Raw genomic sequence first — 21,673 nt, forward strand, 5'->3', positions numbered from 1 at the left:
AAGTTGGTCCCTGAACCAGCAGCATCAGCATCACCAGGGAGCTTGTTAGAAAAGCCAAATCTTGAGTTCCCCCCACACCTACTGAATCTGCATGTTAACAAGATTCTCAGGTGAGTCATTTGCACTTTAAGGTTGGAAAAACACTGATTAAAGAGCTTCATAAATAGTTCTTGGGCCATACTGCATATTAGAATCACATTGCCAGCTTTAAAAATAACTACTCCTACCATTCCCCCAGGCATTTTGATTAGGTCTGGGGTGGGTCTCTAGAGTCAGAATAACCTAAAAGCTTCTAGGTGAATCAAATATGCTAATAGAATTAAGAAATTCAGAGCTACTGCTGGTATCCATCTCCTCATCCAAAATTAAGGTATTATAAGTGTGGCATTCCTTGTATCTTTAACAACTATGACATTATATATATCCCCTTATTGGAAATAAACATTTCCAATGCAGAAGGCAATGCAGAAACATAGAAAACAATAATAATATTAAACCACATACCCAAATACCCAAAGATATCTTAGTGTATTTCCCTCTTATCTTTTTTTGGGGGGTGGAAGAGATATAGACAATTTGGTGATTTTTTTGGTTAATAATTGTCATTATTTTACATGCTGCATTTAAAAAATATTTTTATTGATTTCAGAAAGAAAGGGAGAGGGAGAGAGAAATAGAAATATTACCTGCTCTACACTGGGGATTGAGCCCACAATCCAGGCATGTGCCCTGACCAGGATTCAAACAGTGACCTCCTGGTTCATAGGTCAACGCTCAACACTGAGCCATGTTGTCCAGGCTTACATGCTGCATTTTTTTCACATAAGAATTTTCCTACCTCATTAAAACTCTTGATAAACTTTCTTTTAAATAAATGTATAATATCCTAGTAAAGATATGATAGATTGTTTTTTAAATGATTTTCAAATACTTAGACATTTGAGTTGTTTCCATTTTTATTATCATTAATAACTCACCAAACATTCTTGAGAATAAAGCTATTTCTGTATTTGGTATGTTCTTATTTTCATAAATAGAAATTTGTTAGAAATTTATGGATTGAATTTATGAATTGTTTTCCATATCCTTTGTCCATTTCTCTTTGGGATAAATCTTAATTATTTGAAAAAAAACTATTTCTGTATTAAAGGTATCAGTATTTTGTCATATTTTCTCAGTTGTTCATTTTTTAGTTTTCATTATGGTATTCTGACTTACCAATAGATTTTGCTTATTGATGACCAAATCTAATAACATGTTTCTTTTGAGTTCTTCCACCATTTGCTCAGTATTCATCTTTTTCCCTAGTTTGTCTAGACAGTATTTTTAAATATAGCTTTTGAACCTATCTGGAATTAATTTTAATGTATCTTTTGAGGTCTCTAAATTGAGGCTTTTTTCAAGAGGATAACTAGATATCTCAACATTCTTTCTTTATACATAAATTTGTGACAACCTTAATTCCATAATAGTTTCTTATGAAAAACCTGTTCTCTACTAATGTATTTGTACTGCCATCTTTTAATAGTAGGTTTAAATTTGTGATTTATTATTCTAGTGTTTATAACTTCAAAACCAACCTTAGAATAAGATTGTAAGAAAAACATATGTCATATTTGGTTTTCCTCTTTTCCTACTGCCTTCTATTTTTTAGTTAGGTGGTTAGCCACTATTTTTTGACTTGGGTAGTTTGCCTGTATTTTCTATATTCAGAAACAGTTTACATAGGAAGGAACTAAATGTTCCTTTAATTTTAAAAATTATTCATAAACATCTATGTTGTTTGGAGGTGAGAAATGGAATGGAAGTTGAGAGTAATGATAGCATTCTCTGCTCTTCAGTTATTGGTTCATTCAAATATGTTCTTGTGTTTAAGTCAGCAATGGTTATTTACAGTTTTCCAGAAAAGTATCCATTTCTTTGGGATTTAAAGTAGCATACACTTGTTCATAATTATTCTCTTATATTTTTAGCTTCTTTGTTCCTTTGCTATGATGCCGTTTTTGTTGGGGTTTTTTTTTGCATTTGATTTTTTTCCTTGTCCCTAGAATGAGCATTTGGATTTATTTTTGGATTATTTAACTAATGCTAGTGCTTTCTGTTTTCTAGTTCATCAGTGTTGCTTTATTGTTTCCTCCTTTTTTGTTTTGCTTAAGGCTATTTATTATTTTTTTCCTTTTTCTAACTTCCTGATGTAAACAGCTCAGTTTGAGGTTGTTTCATTTGTTTCTTGCCTCTCTCTTTTTAAATTATGAAAGCATATAAAGCCATGAGTTTAATTCCAAATGCTTCTCTGTCAATTCTGTAAAATTCTCAGTTTTCTTATTTTGTTTTTTATATTTTTCCTTATTCAAAGAAGACCCTGACTATTTAGGTAAATATGTTTAGATTTCAAAGTAGTTACTTTTTTGTTTGTTTAAATGTATTTTTAAAATTGTTTTCTTTTGGTGCTTAGGTCAAAGGACATGGCCTGTATTATTTTGATTTGAAAATTTATTGAGCCTTTTTGTAATCTAATATAAAAGCAATTAAAAAATATATATCATACTTATAAAAATATTATTTAAGTCATATGGATTATATGAAAATACCATCTAAATACATTTTTATTATTTTATTCATTTTCTATGATTTTATTTTTTTATCCATTTGGTTTATCTTTATCATACTTATAAAAATATTATTTAAGTCATATGGATTATATGAAAATACCATGTAAATACATTTTTATTATTTTATTCATTTTCTATGATTTTATTTTTTTATCCATTTGGTTTATCTTTTTTTTCCTTTTTTAAAAAAATTAAATCTTTATTGTTCAGATTATTACAGTTGTTCCTCTTTTTCCCCCCCATAGCTCCCCTCCACCCGGTTCCCACCCCCCCTCTGCCCTCAATGCCCCCCTCACTGTCCTCATCCATAGGTGCACAATTTTGTCCAGTTTCTTCCCGCATCCCCCACACCCCTTTCCCCCCCAAGAATAGTCAGTCCACTCCCTTTCTATGCCCCTGATTCTATTATAATCACCAGTTTATTCTGTTCATCAGATTATTTATTCACTTGATTCTTAGATTCATTTGTTGATAGATGAGTATTTGTTGTTCAAAATTTGTATCTTTACCTTTTTCTTCTTCTTCCTCTTCTTAAAGGATACCTTTCAGCATTTCATATAATACTGGTCTGGTGGTGATGAACTTCTTTAGTTTTTCCTTATCTGTGAAGCTCTTTAACTGACCTTCAATTCTGAATGATAGCTTTGCTGGGTAAAGTAATCTTGGTTGTAGGTTCTTGGCATTCATCACTTTGAATATTTCTTGCCACTCCCTTCTGGCCTGCAAAGTTTCTGTTGAGAAATCAGTTGATAGTCGTATGGGTACTCCCTTGTAGGTAACTGAGTGTCTTTCTTTTGCTGCTTTTAAGATTCTCTCTTTGTCTTTTGCTGTTGGCATTTTAATTATGATGTGTCTTGGTGTGGTCCTCTTGGATTCCTTTTGTTTGGGGTTCTCTGTGCTTCCTGGACTTGTAAGTCTATTTCTTTTACCAGGTAGGAGAAGTTTTCTGTCATTATTTCTTCAAATAGGTTTTCAATATCTTGCTCTCTCTCTTCTCCTGCACCCCTGTAATTTGGATTTTGGTATGCTTGAAGCTGTCCCATTTTCTTCGTAGTTTTGGATTCTTTTTTCATTTTGCTTTTCTGGTTGGGTGTTTTTTGCTTCTTCGTATTTCAAATCTTTGACTGTATTCTTGCAATCCTCTAGTCTGCTGTTGGAACTCTGCATAATATCCTTTATTTCAGTCAGTGTATGCTTAATTTCTAGTTGGTCCTTTTTCATAACCTCAAGGGTCTCACTAGATTTCTTGAGGGTCTCACTACATTTATCGGCGTTCTCACCAGACTTTTTGAGGGTCTTACTAAATTTCTTGGTGGTTTCTAGAAAGTTCTTGAAAAACCTTAAAAGTGTGGTTTTGAACTCTATATCCAGTAGTTTGCTTTCCTCCGTTTCTGTCATTTGTGACCTGTTTCTTTGTCTCCACATATTTTATGCTTCCTGTGTTGATAGAGTGGCTTTCTGTGCTAGGTGTCCTATAGGGCCCAGTGGCTCAGCCTCCCCAATTACCTGAGGTAGACACTCTTGGTGCACCCCCTTGTGGGCTTTGTGCACAGTATTGTTGTAGTTAAGCCTTGATTGTTGTAGGTATCACTGGGAGGAATTGACCTCCAGGTCAATTGGCTGTGAGAATTAGCTGTGTCTGCAGTGGGAGAACTTCTGTGCTGGAGACACCCCTCCAGGGCAAGACTTGCTTCTATGGGGCTTTGGTGCTCACTGAATCTGGCCCCCTGAGTGTGTCCTTTATGTATCTGAGGAGCTGCAATCTGGATGGTCCCACTCTGACCACTGGGCACACTGGCTCCTGGATCTCTAAGGAGATGTTAATCTAGCCTCTGCCTGAGTCTACACAGCCGGAGCTCAGCTGTGAAGCAATGCAAATTGGCATGGAGCCTTGGGCCAGCTGCAGTTTTTTAGGTAATTTTCAGATTGCAAAGGGCCAGGCCTTTCATATGCAAAAGCAGGCGCACAGCTTGAGCGGGGTGGGGGTCCCAGGGAATCAACAGGGCGGAGCAAGCAGCTATGGCTGCCCTCAGAGGCCCCGCTTCTCATTGTCCTGGCAGTCGCTGCAAGCACCTCTGAGAGAAAGCTGCCCTCGAGTTCCAACCGATGCCAGACAGTCCCGTTTCTCCCGTATGAGTCTGGGTCCCCAGAGACTTGCCCGGAACTGGAGCTCAGAGCTTGAGACTCCCTACCGACTGAAAAAGACAACCGTGTCCTCAGCCGCCAGTCCTCTCCGCGTGTGCCTCTGTACCTCTGTACTTTATTTCTGCACCACACCTCCTCTAAGTCTCAGTATGCTTCTCTCTTTCTTTCTAGTTGTAGAATTTCCACTCAGCCAGCCTTCCTGTGGTTCTGGATGATGTCTGTTTCGTCTTTTAGTTGTATTCTTGAAGTGTTTGTGCAAAGCAGCAATCTCTGGTGTTTACCTATGCCACCATCTTGGTTTTTCCTCCCAAAGTAGGTCTGGTCTATCTTAAATTTATAGTTGTATATAAAATCTCTCCACCACCATTATTTTAATCTATTTCTACACATATATATGTAATTTCTGCTTTATGTATTTTAACTTCATGCTTCTAGACCAGGGGTGGGCAAACTTTTTGACTCGAGGGCCACAATGGGTTCTTAAACTGGACCAGAGGGCCGGAACAAAAGCATGGATGGAGTGTTTGTGTGAACTAATATAAATTCAAAGTAAACATCATTACATAAAAGGGTACGGTCTTTTGTTTTTTTTAGTTTTATTCATTCCAAATGGGCCGGATCCGGCCCGCAGGCCATAGTTTGCCCACCGCTGTTCTAGACTATCCTATCTAATAATAGACAAACATGGTAATTAACCATACCTCTCACACACTTCCCATTGGCTAATCAGGGCGATATGCAAATTAACTGCCAACCAAGATGGCGGCCGGCAGCCAGGCAGCTTGAAGCGAACAGGAGGCTTGCTTGCTCCAGTGGAGGAGGAAGGCAAGGTTCCCCGATTGCCGCTGCTGGGCTCTGAGCTTGCGCTCTAAGCAACTATGTTGCAATTATAGAAGCTAAACAATCCCCATGCTTTCAGCCAGCCGGCCAAGCTGGAGTTGCAACAGTGTTTCAATTATAGAAGCTAAACAAAGCCCAGATCCCTGCTTTCAGCAGCCGAGGTCTCAGAGCTGGAGCCGAGCCTTAGAGCTAAAGCCGGCTCTCAGCTCCAGTGACAGCCATAGAAGGTAAATAAATCCCAGAATTAAAAAAAAGAAAAGAAAAAAAGGAGAGGTTGGGAGCTTCAGTCACCCACCAGCCTGAAAACAGCCCTCAGCCCCTCACCCAGACTGGCCAGGCACCCCAGTGGGGACCCCCACCCCGAAGGGGCTGTAACCAGCTACAAACAGCCATCATCCCCTCATCCAGGCTGACCAGGCACCCAAGCGGGACCCCCATCCTGATCCAGGACACCCTTCAGGGCAAACCAGCTGGCCCCAATCCATGCACCAGGCCTCTATCCTATATAGCAAAAGGGTAATATGCCTCCCAGCACCGGGATCAGTGGAGCTGCATGGCCTCACGCCCTGGGATCAGAGGAGCCGCGAGGCCTCCTTGCACCAGGATCAGTGGAGCCTCCCAGCACTGGGATCAGCAGAGCAGTGAGGCCTCCCAGCACTGGGATCAGTGGAGCAGTGAGGCCTCCTAGCACTGGGATCAGCGGAAGAGCAAGGCCTCACTGCCCCTGTGTCAAGCGGAGCTGCGAGGCCTCCTGGTCCCTGGAGCAGCGTGACGGGGGCAGTGCCCAAGCCCCCTGATCGCCCTGCAGCTCTGTGTGTGACAGGTGGCAGGGCCACAACCTCCCTATCCGCCCTGCTCTGTTCATGACAGGTTAAGGCGCCCCAATCCCCTGATCAGCCCTGCTCTGTGCCTGATACGGGGGAGCTCCCCAAACCCATGATCGGCCCTGCTCTGTGTGTGACAGGGTGCGGCACCCCAACCCCCCCCCCCCCCCATGGGCCCTGCTCTGTGTGTGATGTGGTGGAGCTGCAACCTCCCCATTGGTCCTGCCCTGAGTGTGACAGGGGGGAGTGCCCCAACCCCCTGATCGGCCCTGCTCTGTGTGTGGCAATGTACAGAGCCCCAACCCCCCTGATGGGCCCTGCTCTCTGCATGACAGGGGGTGGCGCCCCAACCCCCCGATTGGCCATGCTCTGTGCGTGACAGGGGGTGGCGCCGCAACCTCCTCATCGACCCTGCCTTGAGTGTGACAGGGGGCGGTGCCCCAACCCCCCAATTGGCCCTACCCTGAGCGTGACTGAGGGTGGCATCACAACCTCCTGATCTGCCCTGCTCTGTGCATGACAGGGGGCGGTGCCCCAACTCCCCAATCAGCCCTGCTCTGATCCTGACCAGGGGCTGCACCTAGGGATTAGGCCTGCTCTCTGCCACCCGGGAGCAGGCCTAAGCCAGCAGGTCGTTATCTCCCGAGGGGTTCCAGACTGTGAGAGGGCACAAGTAGGGCTGAGGGACATCCCCCACCCCCCCGCCAGTGCACAAATTTTTGTGCACCGGGCCTCTAGTATCTTTATAAAAATAAAATTATCTTCTTTACTACCATCATGAGATTTTTTGTTACCCTGAATTTTACTTTGTCCAATATTAATACTCTAGATCCTTTTTCTGTTTATATTTGCTTCATATAGTTTTGATCATCCATTATGTGTAATCTACCTTTATCTTTTATATTACAAGACTTTATTCTTGAAAATGTGATACATTAATTTTGTTTTTAACTTAATACAGAAGTCTTTGCCTTTCTCTTTTTAAAAATGCTTTTGTTGATTTTTAGAAAGAGAGGATGGGAGAGTGATAGAAAGTTAGAAATATCAATGAGAGAGGAACATCATTGATCAGCTGCCTCCTACACACCCAAATCTGGGGATCCAGCCCGAAACCCAGGCATGTGCCCTGACCAGGAATCTAAATGTGACCTTTTGGTTCCTGTGTTGACACTCAACCACTGAGCCACATGGGCTGGTCTGGAATTCTTTGTCTTTCTAAAAGAAATTTTACCCATTCAAATATGTTATTTGTAAAAAATATTTTTATTGATTTAAGAAAGGAAAGGAAAGGGCAAGAGAGATAGAAACATCAATGAGTGAGAGAACCATTGATCAGCTGTCTCCTGCAGAACCCACACTAGGGATCAAGCCTGCAACCTGGGCATATGCCCTGACCAGGTATTCTGGTCATCTTATTGCATGTGTTTGTGAAAATACTTTTATCATTGTTGATACTAATACCTAATTGTTTCTTAATCTCTTTTGCAATGGGATTAGGTTTGCTTTTGTTTTGTTTTCTATGCAAAGTCAACATCCTATATTTAATATTATTAATTGTTTACTTTAAAAGTTCTTAAAAACATTTTTAACTTATTTATGTCTTTAAAACTAGGATTCCGGTGAATGTACAGATTTTGCATACATGGATCCTCAGCTAAGAATTGTTTCCTTCTCACAGAAGTGTGAGGTTTTACCAGGTATGCGATAATACCTGCTTGTCCGCTAGTAGTACATGTTCATCCCAGACAACTGGCTAGGTGTTTTTATAGGAATTTTGCTTTAGGTCCCATGATACAATCAACAACACTTACAGCTGTACCCCATTTCTGCACAGCTGTGTTGTAGCTGATGCAGCTGGGACTGCTCTGCAAGTGGCCAGAGGGAATATGGTGACAGAAGGAAAGGTTAATGTTCTTTGGGCAAAGCTGATCTCCAGATGCAATGTCAGCTGGTCTTCCTTGCGTATAAGATGTCACTACATCAGGTGTTATAAATTGGGGAAGCTGTATCTCCTCTTTAATTACTCAGAATAAGTTCTTTCAATTAAATAATTTTTTCCTCCTGCATGTTATAATGAGGGAAAAGCGAGACAGTGCAAGTTTATGGTCAAGCCAGTGTTTCTTATACCAAGAGTTGGCTTTTTTCATACTTGGAAGGAAGATATTTGCATACATTCCACAGTGAGAAGCATCATTGAAGCTCCCTGCTCACCAGAATCAGAGGACTTAAAATTTTCTCACTAGAGAATCATTCCTTTAAATTAAGCGTGGCTTTCTTACACTTTCTTTCAAAAATGCAAAAACTTAGGAACAGTGCAGCACATTGATATTGAAGGTGTACTAACACCTTCTGATGGAAGGTTTCCCTAAATGCCCTTGACTCAGAGGAGAGGAAAAGTGGGCAGGCAGTAAGGTGAAGGTCACACAGATAACATCAACCCACTCACTACTGGCCTTTAGGCTGCACATGGCCCCCTATAAATGAGTGCTGGCCAATGAGCAGGAGAGGTACCAAGCTAGACTGCTCCTTCAGTACACACACTGACTAAAAGTCTGATTCTTCTTTCAGGGGAGGATTTTGTACCACCACCTACCAGACTTTGCCGTGGCTGCCCCAAAGAGATTCCTGTCGACAGCCCAAGGCTGAAGGAGGCTCTGACACATTCCATTACAAAACTTAATGCAGAGAGTAATGCAACTTTCTATTTCAAGATTGACATTGTGCACAGAGCAACATCACAGGTCTGTAAATTGAGCTACAAAAATAGTGATATTATAGTCTATGTGCAAACTGCTTACTAATATTGCCACTGATCTTGGGTGGGGAAATAGTATACCTGGTAAAAGGAATTGAATGTCAAGTCTCAACCTCACTACATGCTTGCTATGTGATCTTGGAAAAGTCATTTAGAACATTTTCTGTCTGTAAAGGATTGGGGTGAGATTCAAATAAGATAATTTATGTCAAGCCTTGGCTGGTAGCTCAGTTAGTTAGAGCATTGTCCTGATATGCCAAGGTTGCAGGTTCTATCCCCAGTGAGGGCACATACAAGAAGCAACCAGTGAATGCATAAATAAATGGAACAAACAAAGAGAGATAATATATGTCAATACATTATCTTCTCGAACTTTAAAGTGTTTTATAAATTCTAGCAACTATTATATAATTAATAAAATGTAAGTCAAGGAAAAGCTACTCTTATTCTCTGCCTTTCTAGCATCATTTCTTGTTGGAGCATCAGTGCCTTGGGTTCAGACACGTGTCAGTCTATCATCACCCAGACTCTCTTCACAGTCTCCCCTCCATGTCACTTCCCCCTCCCTAGGTGTCCTTTCAGCTCACGAACGTACACCTAGGGCTTCATCTTTCCTTCCATGCCCTGTCAATAGATAAGGAGCACCCTAGTGTGGGGTCAGGAGACCCAGTTCTACCAGAGCACCAGCCCTCATGCCCTGGGTAACCCTGGGCTGTCATTTAGACTCACTCAGTCTTGTGGCCCCATCTGTAAAATGAATGGCTGGATGAGAAGAGCCCAAAATTCTTCCAGCTCTAACAGCATCTGAGTAATCTGTTCATGGGCAGATTCTTATTATAAACCAGCCTCCTTAAATGTAAACAAAATAGAACCAACAAAAGTAATCAAAATAGAACCAAACTGTTTCAGCAAACCAATATAATCTAATTGGGGGGGGGGGGGGGCGGGTGGAGAGCGGTACTACAATTATAACAATTCATACTTTTGGCTCAGTAATTCAATTTCAAGATATTTAAAATAGAGTCTTTATAGACAATGATACTCATTGTAGCTTTAACTATAAAATATGGCAAACTGTCAAAATGATCAATAATATAGAAATGATCAAATAATGTCTGGCATATCCTTAAAATAGAGTATCAAGCAGCAATTTTAAAGCATCTTTGTGAGGAGTTCTTGATGTGGGAAATGCCTTGTGTTAATATATGCAGTGGGGAAAAAAGAGGCCATAAAATTGACTATACATTCTGTTGTCAGGTGTGTTATAAAACGTACAGAAAACAATACTGAAAGGAAACAAATACCTCCAACTATTCACAGTGGTGGTTTAGGTGATGGCACAGTGGGCTGTTTACTTTCATCTTCTAAATCCTGTATTAGTTTCACTACTGCAGGGGAAACCTAACCAAATGGTATTAAAATAAGTCAAAGCTGACACTTTGCTCTCTCTCCTACTCAGGCACTTATTCCGGCCACTGACACCACAACCTTTCTCCCTCGTTTCACGGGCAATTGACCCATGTTAGTGGTGTACTCACATGGTACACCAATACATGCTATTATTTATTTAAATTTAAATTCTTTATTGTCTAAAGTAGTACATATGTATCCATTCCCACCATTGACCTCTCCCCGCCCGTCCCCACCCCGCAGCACATGCCCTCACCCCTCTAGGGTCTGTGTCCATGGGTTATGCTTATAGGCATGTATTCAAGTCCTTTGGTTGCTCTCTTACCCATCCACACCCCCGAATGCTAGTCTTGTGTATGTCAGCTTTTCTTCTCACTTCATATTTCTGCTTTCTTGTGAATCTCCCTTATTCTTGATGCAGGAATACCCTCTACTCCACCATATATTGCATATCAGAGGTTTGCCATCAGGAGAGAACCACTCATTTTATACATAACTATCTAGTCTCCATAGTGCTTACAGTTCTCTGTAAATTAATGAATTAACATTCTAGCGTGGTGTGTATTTGTTTATGCTAAGGATGCCAGGAGAACAACAACAGGTAATGCTGTTAATTGAAGGGACTGACATTCCTTCACTTGCTAAGTCAATTTGAAATACGGTGAGAATCTCAAACTTACTTACAAAAGATGAATCTGGTTTTTACATTTAAAGAGAACAATTTGGCTGTTCTGACATGATTATTCAAGGAAGCCCTGCTAGAAGCAACCAAGTTACTCGAAATCCATTTACCATTTGATGAATCTGCCAAATGACCAACTTTTGCCAAAGATTTATTTTACAGATTTGGTCTTGCCTTGGCTTTCCATATTATTCCTATTTGGATGCATGTCCATTTCAAGCTGGTTTTAGATGCCAAATATTTCTTAAATTCTCTATTTGCACATGTAAATGATGTGATTTCTGTCATAGGCCATTTATTTTTCCCTGCCTCTGCCGCCACTGTCCCCACTGCTGTCCATATTCCTCCCTGCCTTTGCTCAGATGAATATACTTCAAAGATCTGTGTGTGCACATTCAGGAAGTTTTCCTTTAACAAAGTACTAGAAATGTCAAGGCATATGTATATGTCTAAGACTTCTGATGCAAATTGCCAAATTGCCAAACTATTTGCAATTATGCCAATTTACATTCATACCACCTGGCTATAGGACCTTGATCATCTTGCTTTGAGTTCTATTCCTACCAACAGTGACTGAGGCTGCTTGCTTCCCACACGTGGCCAATACCAGGTATCACCACTGTTTTTTATCCTTGCCAACATATGGAAGATTAAAAATGCTGTTGCATTGTTGTTGTTTTTTTGTCTCTGGTTATTAGTGATGATGGTCATTTGTTTCTGGCTTAATGACCATTTTAACTTCTTTTCTGAAATACTTGTTCATGTCTTTTGTTCATTTTTTCATGTTGGGCTTTACATACATAAGAATATTAATCTTATACCATATTTTCCCCAATGACACCTGATAATAACGGCAATATAGATGCCATCCTGAGGCCCTCAAATGGGAGATTTACATATATTTAATTCCTTCTTCTTGATCTTGAATAGAGTTGAGCCATCAGTTGTGGTTTGTTTCACATATTGTCAAGTTTGTTAGGCAACATTACATTGATCAACATTATTGTTACAGAAAATTGGATTAATATATATTCTGAAATGAGTGAGAAAACTTATGATCACCAAAATATAGACCCTATAACCCTCTTAGAAACTTCCTCCCCATTTACATCTACACCTGGAGTCTTAAAAGTTAAGTATCAAATTTTTCTTAAAAAATATAACCATGTTTACCCAGCAGGTCAATGCCAGAAAAAGTAGAGGGGGAGCTTAGCTCTTCCTATGACTCTGTTCTCCTGCTCTCTTCCTCCCACCACACATTTTCCATGCTTTTAAAAAACACAGAGATAGGGAAGTCTGTTGTGGTTTGCTTTTTCAAACGAGATTATTCTATCACCTGTAACTTCATTTATTTTATTCCTTAATACCCTTTTATTGATTTTAGAGAGAGAAGAAGAAAGGAGACAGTACCATCAATCTGCTGGCTCCTTCATACCCTCCCACCCCACCTGGGATTAAACCCTCAACTTGGGCGTGTGCCCTGACTGAAATCAAACTCAGGACCCTTTGGTGCATGGGATGACACTCAACAAACTGAGCCACACCAACCAGGGCTGTAACTTCATTTATAAAAATAATAGTCATGCCTGAACCGGTTTGGCTCAGTGGATAGAGTGTTGGCCTGTGGACTTAAGGGTCCCAGGTTCGATTCTGGTCAAGGGCATGTACCTTGGTTGAGGGCACATCCCCACTGGGGGAGCGTGTGCAGGATGTAGCTGATCGATGTTTCTCTCTCATCGATGTTTCTAACTCTCTATCCCTCTCACCTTCCTCTCTGTAAAAAAAATCATTAAAATATATTTTAAAAAAATAATAGTCATCTCTCCAGGTCAACTGATATATTCATGTATTCTTTACACACACACACACACACACACACACACACACACACACACACATATTTAGATCCTAGAATTAAGTACTGAATAACTTGGACTAGAAATTCACCATATCAACTAACTTTTTAACGTACAATTTAAAGTCATTTTTACCAAGTATATTTTTTAAGTGTAACAGATGTAAGGTATGGCATTTTTAAAATCACCTTTAAAAAGCTATATGTGCAATTTTATTAAAGTAAGTGCATTTTAAAAAGCATGAGTTTTTTTTAAAAAAAATAAAGTGTGCCTCTTTTATATAAAAACTAGAGGCCTAGTGCTCAAAAATCGTGCACGGTCGGGGGAGGGGGGTGTACCTCAGCCCAGCCTGCACCCTCTCCAATCTGGGAACCCTTGGGGGATGTCTGACTGCCTCTCACAATCCTGGACTGCTGGCTCCTACCCACTCACCTGCCTGCCTGCCTGATTGCGCTTAACCCCTCTGCCTGCCTGCCTGATCACCCCTAACCACCTCTGCCCCACCCTGCACCTGGGACCCAGGATTCCCTCCTCTGGCCAGTTGCAGGCACCTGGGACCCAGGCTTCCCTTCCTCTGGCCAGCTGCAGGCACCCAGGACCCGGGTTGGCTTCACATGGGCCGGCTGCAGCCACAAGGGACCATTGGTGGGCGGCTTCTCCTGGGCCACAGCCGCAGGTGCCTGGGACCATGGGGCAGGCGGCTTGTCCCTCTTCTGGGCCACAGCCTGGCTGGTCCCCATTCCTCTCTTATGAGCTCATCTGTGCCTGGCAGATCCCCATTCCTCTCTCACGAGCTCATTGGTGCCTGGATGGTCACCATTCCTCTCTCCTCAGTGTTGAGTGTCTGACCAGCTCTGGCGCGAGGGTGTGAGGGCGTGATGACAATTTGCATATTAGCCCTTTATTATACAGTATAAATAAATAAATTGGGCCACAGAATATGCATTTTGGACACAGCATTGTATAAAGATTAAAACTGTTGCTAGAGTACTGGTTGGTGTGGCTCAGTTGGTTGAACATCGTTCTGAGCACCAAAAGGTTGTGCATTCAATTTCCAGTAAGGGCACATGCGCAGATTGTGGGCTTGATCCCGAGAAAGGGGCTTGCAGGAGGCAGCTGATCGATGTTTCTCTCTCTCCCTCTTCCTTCCTCTCCCTCTAAAACACCATTTTAAAAAACTATTGGTAGAGATTAAAATGGTTTCTTAATATATGACAGTTAAGAGAGGCAAACTACAAAATCCAAAGAATTTTCCTAATCACATAATTTAACCCACAATTTCTGTAGTGACATGAACTCGGTATTTCTCTGATTCAAGACTTGGCATGACAATAAGGTATACTTAAAGAAAATGTTTGTTTTTCTTCCTACGCTTCTTAAATTCTATTACAACTTGAGCACTTGAATGTTATTGAATAATAAAAATCAGAAAAGTATAAAAATAAAAATTGTGGCCTTGTTTCTTTTTATAGAAAAGGAAACAAGACCAACCAAGAGCCAAATATTTTACACACGCATAGAAACTAAGAGTTTAGTTGTCAAACATTTGTACTTTATTTGTATACCTCTCATTTGAGCAGTGTTTAATTAAAATTTTAATATTCTCCCCTAAGATTTCTTAGAGCAAAAACATATCATTTATCATATAATATTAATGAAGGTTCTATTTTGTGCTAATTAATTTTTCAGGTGGTGGCTGGAACAAAATATTTTGTTGAGTTCACGGCCAGGGAAACCACATGTTCCAAGGAAAGTAATAAAGAGTTGACTGAAAGTTGTGAGATCAATAAACTTGGAGTGAGTAGTCATTCAACTCTCTACTTATTCCCTGGATATCTACTTGATATTTTATACTTGTTTAAGTATTTCATGAATAACACTGTTCTCTATTTTGGCTTTTGTTTTCATGGATAGGAAATTCTAAGATGCACTGCTGATGTTTATGTGGTACCTTGGGAGAATAAAATTTACCCTACTGTCAAATGTCAATCAGTAGGAAAGGTATGTTTCTAATTAGTCAGCTTGGGTAAATTTTGCTCATTCTGCAAAGTCCTATTTGGGGTTGAAAATGAAACACTATTTAAATGAATTGGGGGACTATCTTTTTAGAATGGAGAGAACTCTCATATTTCTATGCTGATCTCTCTTTTTTATGTCTAGAAAGGAAAACAACAGTCAGTCCCCTAATCACTTCTCACCCTTTGTCAGTGTCCCATCCTTCAGGAGGCTCTCTTAATGAAGGGCAGCCCCAGCTGTGCAGAGCTAATACTAGCTCTGGGGCTTTAAGATGTGCCTCAGATGCTTCACTGGCATCTGCCTCAATCCATGGGACTTGGGAGAAATACAGACAGCCATAAAAAACTTTCTGTAATGTGCAAGTATAGATATGTCCAAATCTGCAAGTATAGATATATATCCAAATCTGCATTTTAACATGGTCCCCCGGGTTTCATACCCACATTCAAGTATGAGAAGCATTGGTTTTTAACATGTTTTCCAATTCTTAAGAGAATCTTGGGAGGTAAGTAAGACTTTTCCCATTGTTAAGGATGAGACACTAAAAATTACAAAGATGCTGAGATCCTGAAGTGGATAGTAACATGATCAAGTGCTTGCTCTGTCCCAGGCACTGTACTGAGGGCTTCACACATATTTTCTCTTGACAACTCTCTGAGGCAGGTGCTGCTGTTATTCCTATTTTAGAGATGAGAAAAGTGAAGCTAGTGGTGCATGGATGCAAGTGTAGGTCCAAAGTCATCCGTGTTCACATGATGCTAACAACTAGGCTCTGGCTTATGTGACTTCAAAGACCATGCTCTTTGCACCACTGACACTGCCTCCAGCATCCTGTTCTCACCAGTAGTGAAATGTAGGTAGAAATCATACAGATCTTGAATGTGAGTTGCCTCTTGTCTTTTTTTTCTGATTTAGACTTTTGCCTTGTATAGGTATATATGTAGTCTAACACAGACATTATACAAAGGCTGCTTTTCAAGCTTGTAAACATGTACCAATGTGTTTCAGCCCAACAAAATAATTGAGGGCATATGCTGCATATATATTCAGTCCATAAAGCCATTTAGGGTCTTTGGTATAAAAACTGTAATTGTGCTAATAGAACCAGTATCAATTAATAAATAATGTGCCGTGGTATTATGTAGTACAACCTCCCAATTTTTCCAGATGAAGAAAAACCTCTCCAGTTTAGAGGAGTATTATTAAGAAATATCCACAAATTATAAAATCAATTAAAGAGGAAAAGATATTCATTCTCATCTTTTTTGCAATATTAACATAGCGTTTAAAACCTGGCTAAAGACTTGCTCCATTGTAAACCAAGATAGCATTGCCAGGTCTCAGTCCCTTCTTTCTTCATTGAGAGTGTGGTTTCCACAGTAATCCATTCATCTTAATATTTCCTGTTTAGACCTCATTGCTGAAAAGACCTCCAGGTTTTTCGCCTTTCCGATCAGTACAAGTGGCAGAAACAAAAGAAGGAACAACTGTAAGTCCACCCCACAATTCCATGGCACCTGTACAAGATGAAGAGCAGGATTCAGACAATGAACAAAGACCCACTCATGATCATGGCTGGGGCCATGAAAAGCAAATGAAACATGGGCTTGGCCATGGCCATAAACATGAGCATGACCAAAGCGATGGGCACCAAAAGGGACATGGTCATGGCCATGGACATCAAAGGGAACATGGCCTAGCCTATAGACATAAACATGAGCATGGTCATGGCCATGAAACACATAAAAATAAAGGAAAACAGAATGGAAAGCACAATGATTGGAGGACAAGTTCTTCTGAAGATAGTACTACATCTGCACAGACACCAGAGAAGACAGAAGGGCCAAAATCCCTCCCCTCCCTAGCCCCGTCAGGTGTAGCAGTTGCCTTTCCTGAATTTCGGGACTTAGATCTCATTGCAGCTATGATGACTAATATACCACCAACTCCCACAGAGAATGATGATTCTTGGATCCCTGAAATCCAGATAGAGCCCAGTAGCCTTTCATTTAACCTGATACCTGATTTCCCAGAAACAACTTCCCCCAAGTGTCCTGGACGCCCCTGGAAGCCAGTTAATGGAATGAATCCAACTGTGGAAACAAAAGAATTTCATGATTTCGATCTCTCTGATGCTTTATATTAATGTATGCAGCCATGGGTGTTTCTTTAATACTTCACCATCCCCTTTCACCATTGTCCACACACCCTGATATAATGCACCAAAAACCATGAAGCTTCAAACAGCCTAGAGAGAAGTGGTGAGACTCCCAATGGGGACACATTCAATTTCTATGGACAACACAAAACTGTGTGCAGGATTCTACATCCTTTCTGAGTCTTCCTCACGAGTTTTCTTAACTAGCGCAGAAAATGGACAAACAAATGTGCCTGTGGCCTACTGCAACTTGCTTTTCTAATAATAAATATGTACCTTAGAATGGATGTCATCGACTTTCATACAAAGATTCTTGCCATTCTGAATAAACTGTGGCATCTTTTCCCTGAAAACGTGTGAAAATAAGGAAAGTCAAGAGACCGTATGTTGAACTTCTTAATAGGGCAAAAATAATAATAAAAGCTACGAGAGGTCAAAGAGGGACAACAAGAAAGACAGACTGGCCAAAGGGGGGACAGAAGGAAGTAAACTAATTGATTTTCTGTTTCTAAAACAGGCTAGTCATATCAAATAGTTACTCCCACTTCACAAAGCTATTCTGATAATTCTCTTTCTGAGTCAGAGTGTTTCCAGAAGTCAGTAAATTCTATTTACTCATTAACTACTCTTTGCAACAAGGCTTTGAAATAGGAGTGTTCTGTTTGTGTATTTGTTGCTGAGGCTAGAATGAGCAATCCTTAGTTTTTAGCAGCTCTGAGCTTAATGATAACAATGGAAAGCAGGAGTAGTGACATAGAAGAAAATATTTTTTTTTTTTATAATTGACAAAGGAATATCATAAGATGTGATGCAAAATTTATTCAGAAATTTTATGAGGAAATGGCTCTCCAGCCACAATTTATCATCGATTCATCTTTTTGCTACGACATTGAAGAGTGCTGATTTTTACAAAAAAAGAACAATATGATTGTCTCCAATTGCTTCTAATTTGAGGGAAGCATGCATTTCATAATCCTTGCTGTGTTCTGGCTAGTGAAACAGGATAGGGCTTTAAACAGCTACAGTCCCCTGTGCATGTGTCACTGCTATTTCAAGTTATCGGATGCATTTAAGCCTCTGAGTATTTATTCCATTTCAAATATTATCTGTACTTTTTAATAAAGAACCAATGATGTCAGGAACAAGTCTCATCTTGTCAACTGGTTGCTTCACTCTTCTCTTGTTGAATGATAACACCATATTAACAGAATTTTACTATAATTACAGAAGCAACTAAGGCCCTGTGTGTACAAGGGCCGACCTCGGGAGGCAGGGGCACAGCCAGCATCTGAGAGTGAGGTCTCTTGACCAGTGGGCAGAATCTCCATGCCTGGGACAATAGCCCCAGCAACCTGTCAGCAGCCCTGAATGGAAGGACAAGAAGATGGGATAGTGTCAATAGAGAAGAATGCCATTTTATCATTCTGTTTCTGGGTGAAATAAAGTTTGATCTTAATGTTCTCACTCCTGGTTAATCCACAGTAGTATGCTTTCAGCCACACCCTTCCTGCAGCAAAGTCCAGTTGATCAGAGAGCACACTCTACCATGGAGACTCATAATGCAACTCTGGAACAGGCGAGGATCCCTTAAGTGGGCGTTTCCTGCCACCAGGACCTCATCATGGGCTCTAAATCAAGGGTTTGTGGGTGATGTTTCCATCAGCAATCTAAGGAATCTCTCTACCTTCCCTTCTTCTTCTCTCTCCTGTTTTTTCCTCTCTCCTAATTGCCAGCCCAACGTTAAGAGTGATTTGTCTTGTTTTGTTATTTTTTTTTTTTTTAGGATCAAGATAATTACCAAAAAAGAAAACAAAAAAAATTCTTTGTTAATAGGATGCCAACCAACTTTTCATTAGCAAAAAATATCAACCTCAAAGAAGTTTAAAGAAAAATTAAAATTATCTTTCTGGTTCAAATATTGGTAAAAAGTAGAAATCTAATAGAATCAAAAGTGATAAGAGATTTTTAATTTTCTGTAATAGGTATTTACTGAGTGCCTATTGGAGCCATTTACCATGCTAGACAGTTTCTATTTGGTGTGTGACTCTGTCCTCACAACAACTCTGAGGTCCCCAGGACCACCTTTCATTTACAATGAGGAAACTAGCTCCCAGTGCCCTGCTCAGGGTCACACAATTACTACACGACAGAGCTGGCATTCATAGTCAGACCTTTTGGACTTCATTACACCAAGTTACCATAAGGTATTATTATCAATGTCGGCATTACAAAAACACATTTTGAATCTGAGATGATCATTATCTCAATACAAAAACCCTTATTGAATATCTTATTGTGTCTGATGCTGTTCAGAATACTGCTCAGGGTAAACTATGACAGAGTCAAGCACTGGCATTGGCTATTAGGCAGCCTGCATCCAAAAGCTGGAAATTTACTTAAGTTATCAACATCACTGTGTCCTCATCTGAAATATTAGGTTAATTATATGCTCACATCATAGATGTCTGGTGAGACTTAAAAGAGGTAATTCCTTAACTGCCATAATGCTTAGCACATGACTACCATTCAGTAAAGGATAGCTATTGTTGCATTACTGGAACATAACTATGTTACTTTTTCAAAGACTTATAAACAAATTATTTACTGAATATGAGAAGTGAAGGACAGGAATAAGTCAAAGATGACAAATGTTTTCCAGTCTAGGTGCCTAAGGGAATAGTAATGCCATTAACACAAACAAGGAGACTGAAAGCGGATCTGTGCTTCCTAGTAACTCTAAAAACCAGACTGACCCCAAATGCACATAATTTAAGATATTTCAACAACTGAATAAGCATATGAAATCATTATGCAAATGCATGTAAAAACACTACTAGGACCCACCTCAAATTTCATTTACTGCAATATCTGTGGCACCTGCCATATTAACAGGGAAGTACCATTAGATACTCATGGACTAAGCTTGTGAAAAACAAGTGAGAAAACTACAATTACAGGACTCGTCCCATCAAAAAAAACAGAAAGGAGAGAAATTATTTTCTGAAAGTAATCTTAACTTCTATTTGACTGATGAATTAGAAGCTTGACACTAGCAAAATATTTTTATTATGGCAGCTTTTCTCTCTCCTATCTTCTCTATATGGCATTTCTGAGTGTGTGGAAATACCACTATTATTAAAAACAGATAAAATAGTAGCTCTTGGAAAAAAATAAAAGTACCAGCTTTTTTACCTAAGTAATATTTACCAACTGGGAGCTTTGGTCAACTTAGCTAAACAGGAATTGTGTCCAAGAAGCCCCTTTTCTGTATGGTTCTGGGTTAGATTTGTTCAAAGGAGACATTTGTGTGTGAACAAGAAGATGGAATGAAGCAGAGCGAGGTCTCTCAGAAAGTCACAGAATGAGATGCAGTGAGTGAGGACTCAGAGGTAAGAGCTCAGGCCTGGCCTCATCCTTCCTTCTTTGGAGAGTAGCTCTCTCCCCCACCGCTGGCCATGTTGACCTACAGCCACAGGAGGCGCTCTAGGGCAACTGCCTTCTGTGGGTTTCTTCACTAACTCCCCTCACAGTTCCTCTGGAGCTGGATGTGCTTGTCCAGATTTCCTTAAAATCTCTTACTTGTCCTACAGAACCAAAGCCTAGGGAAGGCTGATTAGTAACTTTGATCCTCCTACTTCTTTACCCTGGATCTTACTTCCCTAGCTCCTCCCACAACGGTGTAAGGTCTAATTCCTAAGATAAATCCTTATACCCTACGACTCATAGTGTTGTTCTGCTTCCCTGATCAAACCTTGACTGACACACCAGACTCCTCGCCCCCATCATTTTACATCAGGAAACATAGTCCATTGCTTTCGAATACAGAACCAGGTCCAGCAATGCAACTGCATTAGAGTAACTCCTAAGAAAATGAGTAAAGGCTGTTCAGTTGAGTGGAGGACACAGACACATAAAAACGTATATGAAGATTACAACCGGCGGTAGAGGTGTGCTTATGATGCAGTGAGAGCAGAAAGAAAGAATCAAGTCTGGGAGTCAGTAAGCAAGCTGAGAGGGCAAGGACTGGCCAAGGCACAGTGCCTTCACAGAAAATTGAATTGAATTGAAGTAAACTGAATTTGCATATACACAGTGGCAAGTCCTAGGAATAGAGCACTGAACAAGACAAACACGGCTAGTTCATGCCTTCACTTAGCTAACAATCTAGTGCAGTGGTTCACAGACTTGAGCATGCATCAAAATTTCCTGCAAGGCCAAAACCGGTTTGGCTCGGTGGATGGAGCGTCAGCCTGCGGACTGAAGGGTCCCGGGTTCGATTCCAGTGGAGGGCATGTACCTTGGTTGCGGGCACATCCCCAGTGGGGGATGTGCAGGAGGCAGCTGATCGTTGTTTCTCTCTCATAGATGTTTCTGA

At 40.6% G+C, this 21,673-nt stretch overlaps 1 protein-coding gene across 1 annotated transcript in view; it reads left to right on the plus strand.

The window, feature by feature from the left end:
* The window catches only part of LOC308516172 (kininogen-1-like), a 33,579-nt gene extending 15,139 nt beyond the window's left edge, over positions 1 to 18,440 (plus strand). Inside the window, exons 6-10 of the mRNA XM_081087014.1 lie at positions 8,034 to 8,118; positions 8,990 to 9,162; positions 14,814 to 14,921; positions 15,039 to 15,125; positions 16,552 to 18,440. Of these exons, the coding sequence (XP_080943140.1) occupies positions 8,034 to 8,118; positions 8,990 to 9,162; positions 14,814 to 14,921; positions 15,039 to 15,125; positions 16,552 to 17,286 (1,188 nt within the window). The 3' untranslated portion in view covers positions 17,287 to 18,440. The remainder of the gene's footprint in view (positions 1 to 8,033; positions 8,119 to 8,989; positions 9,163 to 14,813; positions 14,922 to 15,038; positions 15,126 to 16,551) is intronic.
* Positions 18,441 to 21,673: the final 3,233 nt, after the last annotated feature.

Source organism: Myotis nattereri (assembly GCF_964212035.1).
Source record: "Myotis nattereri genome assembly, chromosome: 3".
Classification (NCBI taxonomy): Eukaryota; Metazoa; Chordata; class Mammalia; order Chiroptera; family Vespertilionidae; genus Myotis; species Myotis nattereri.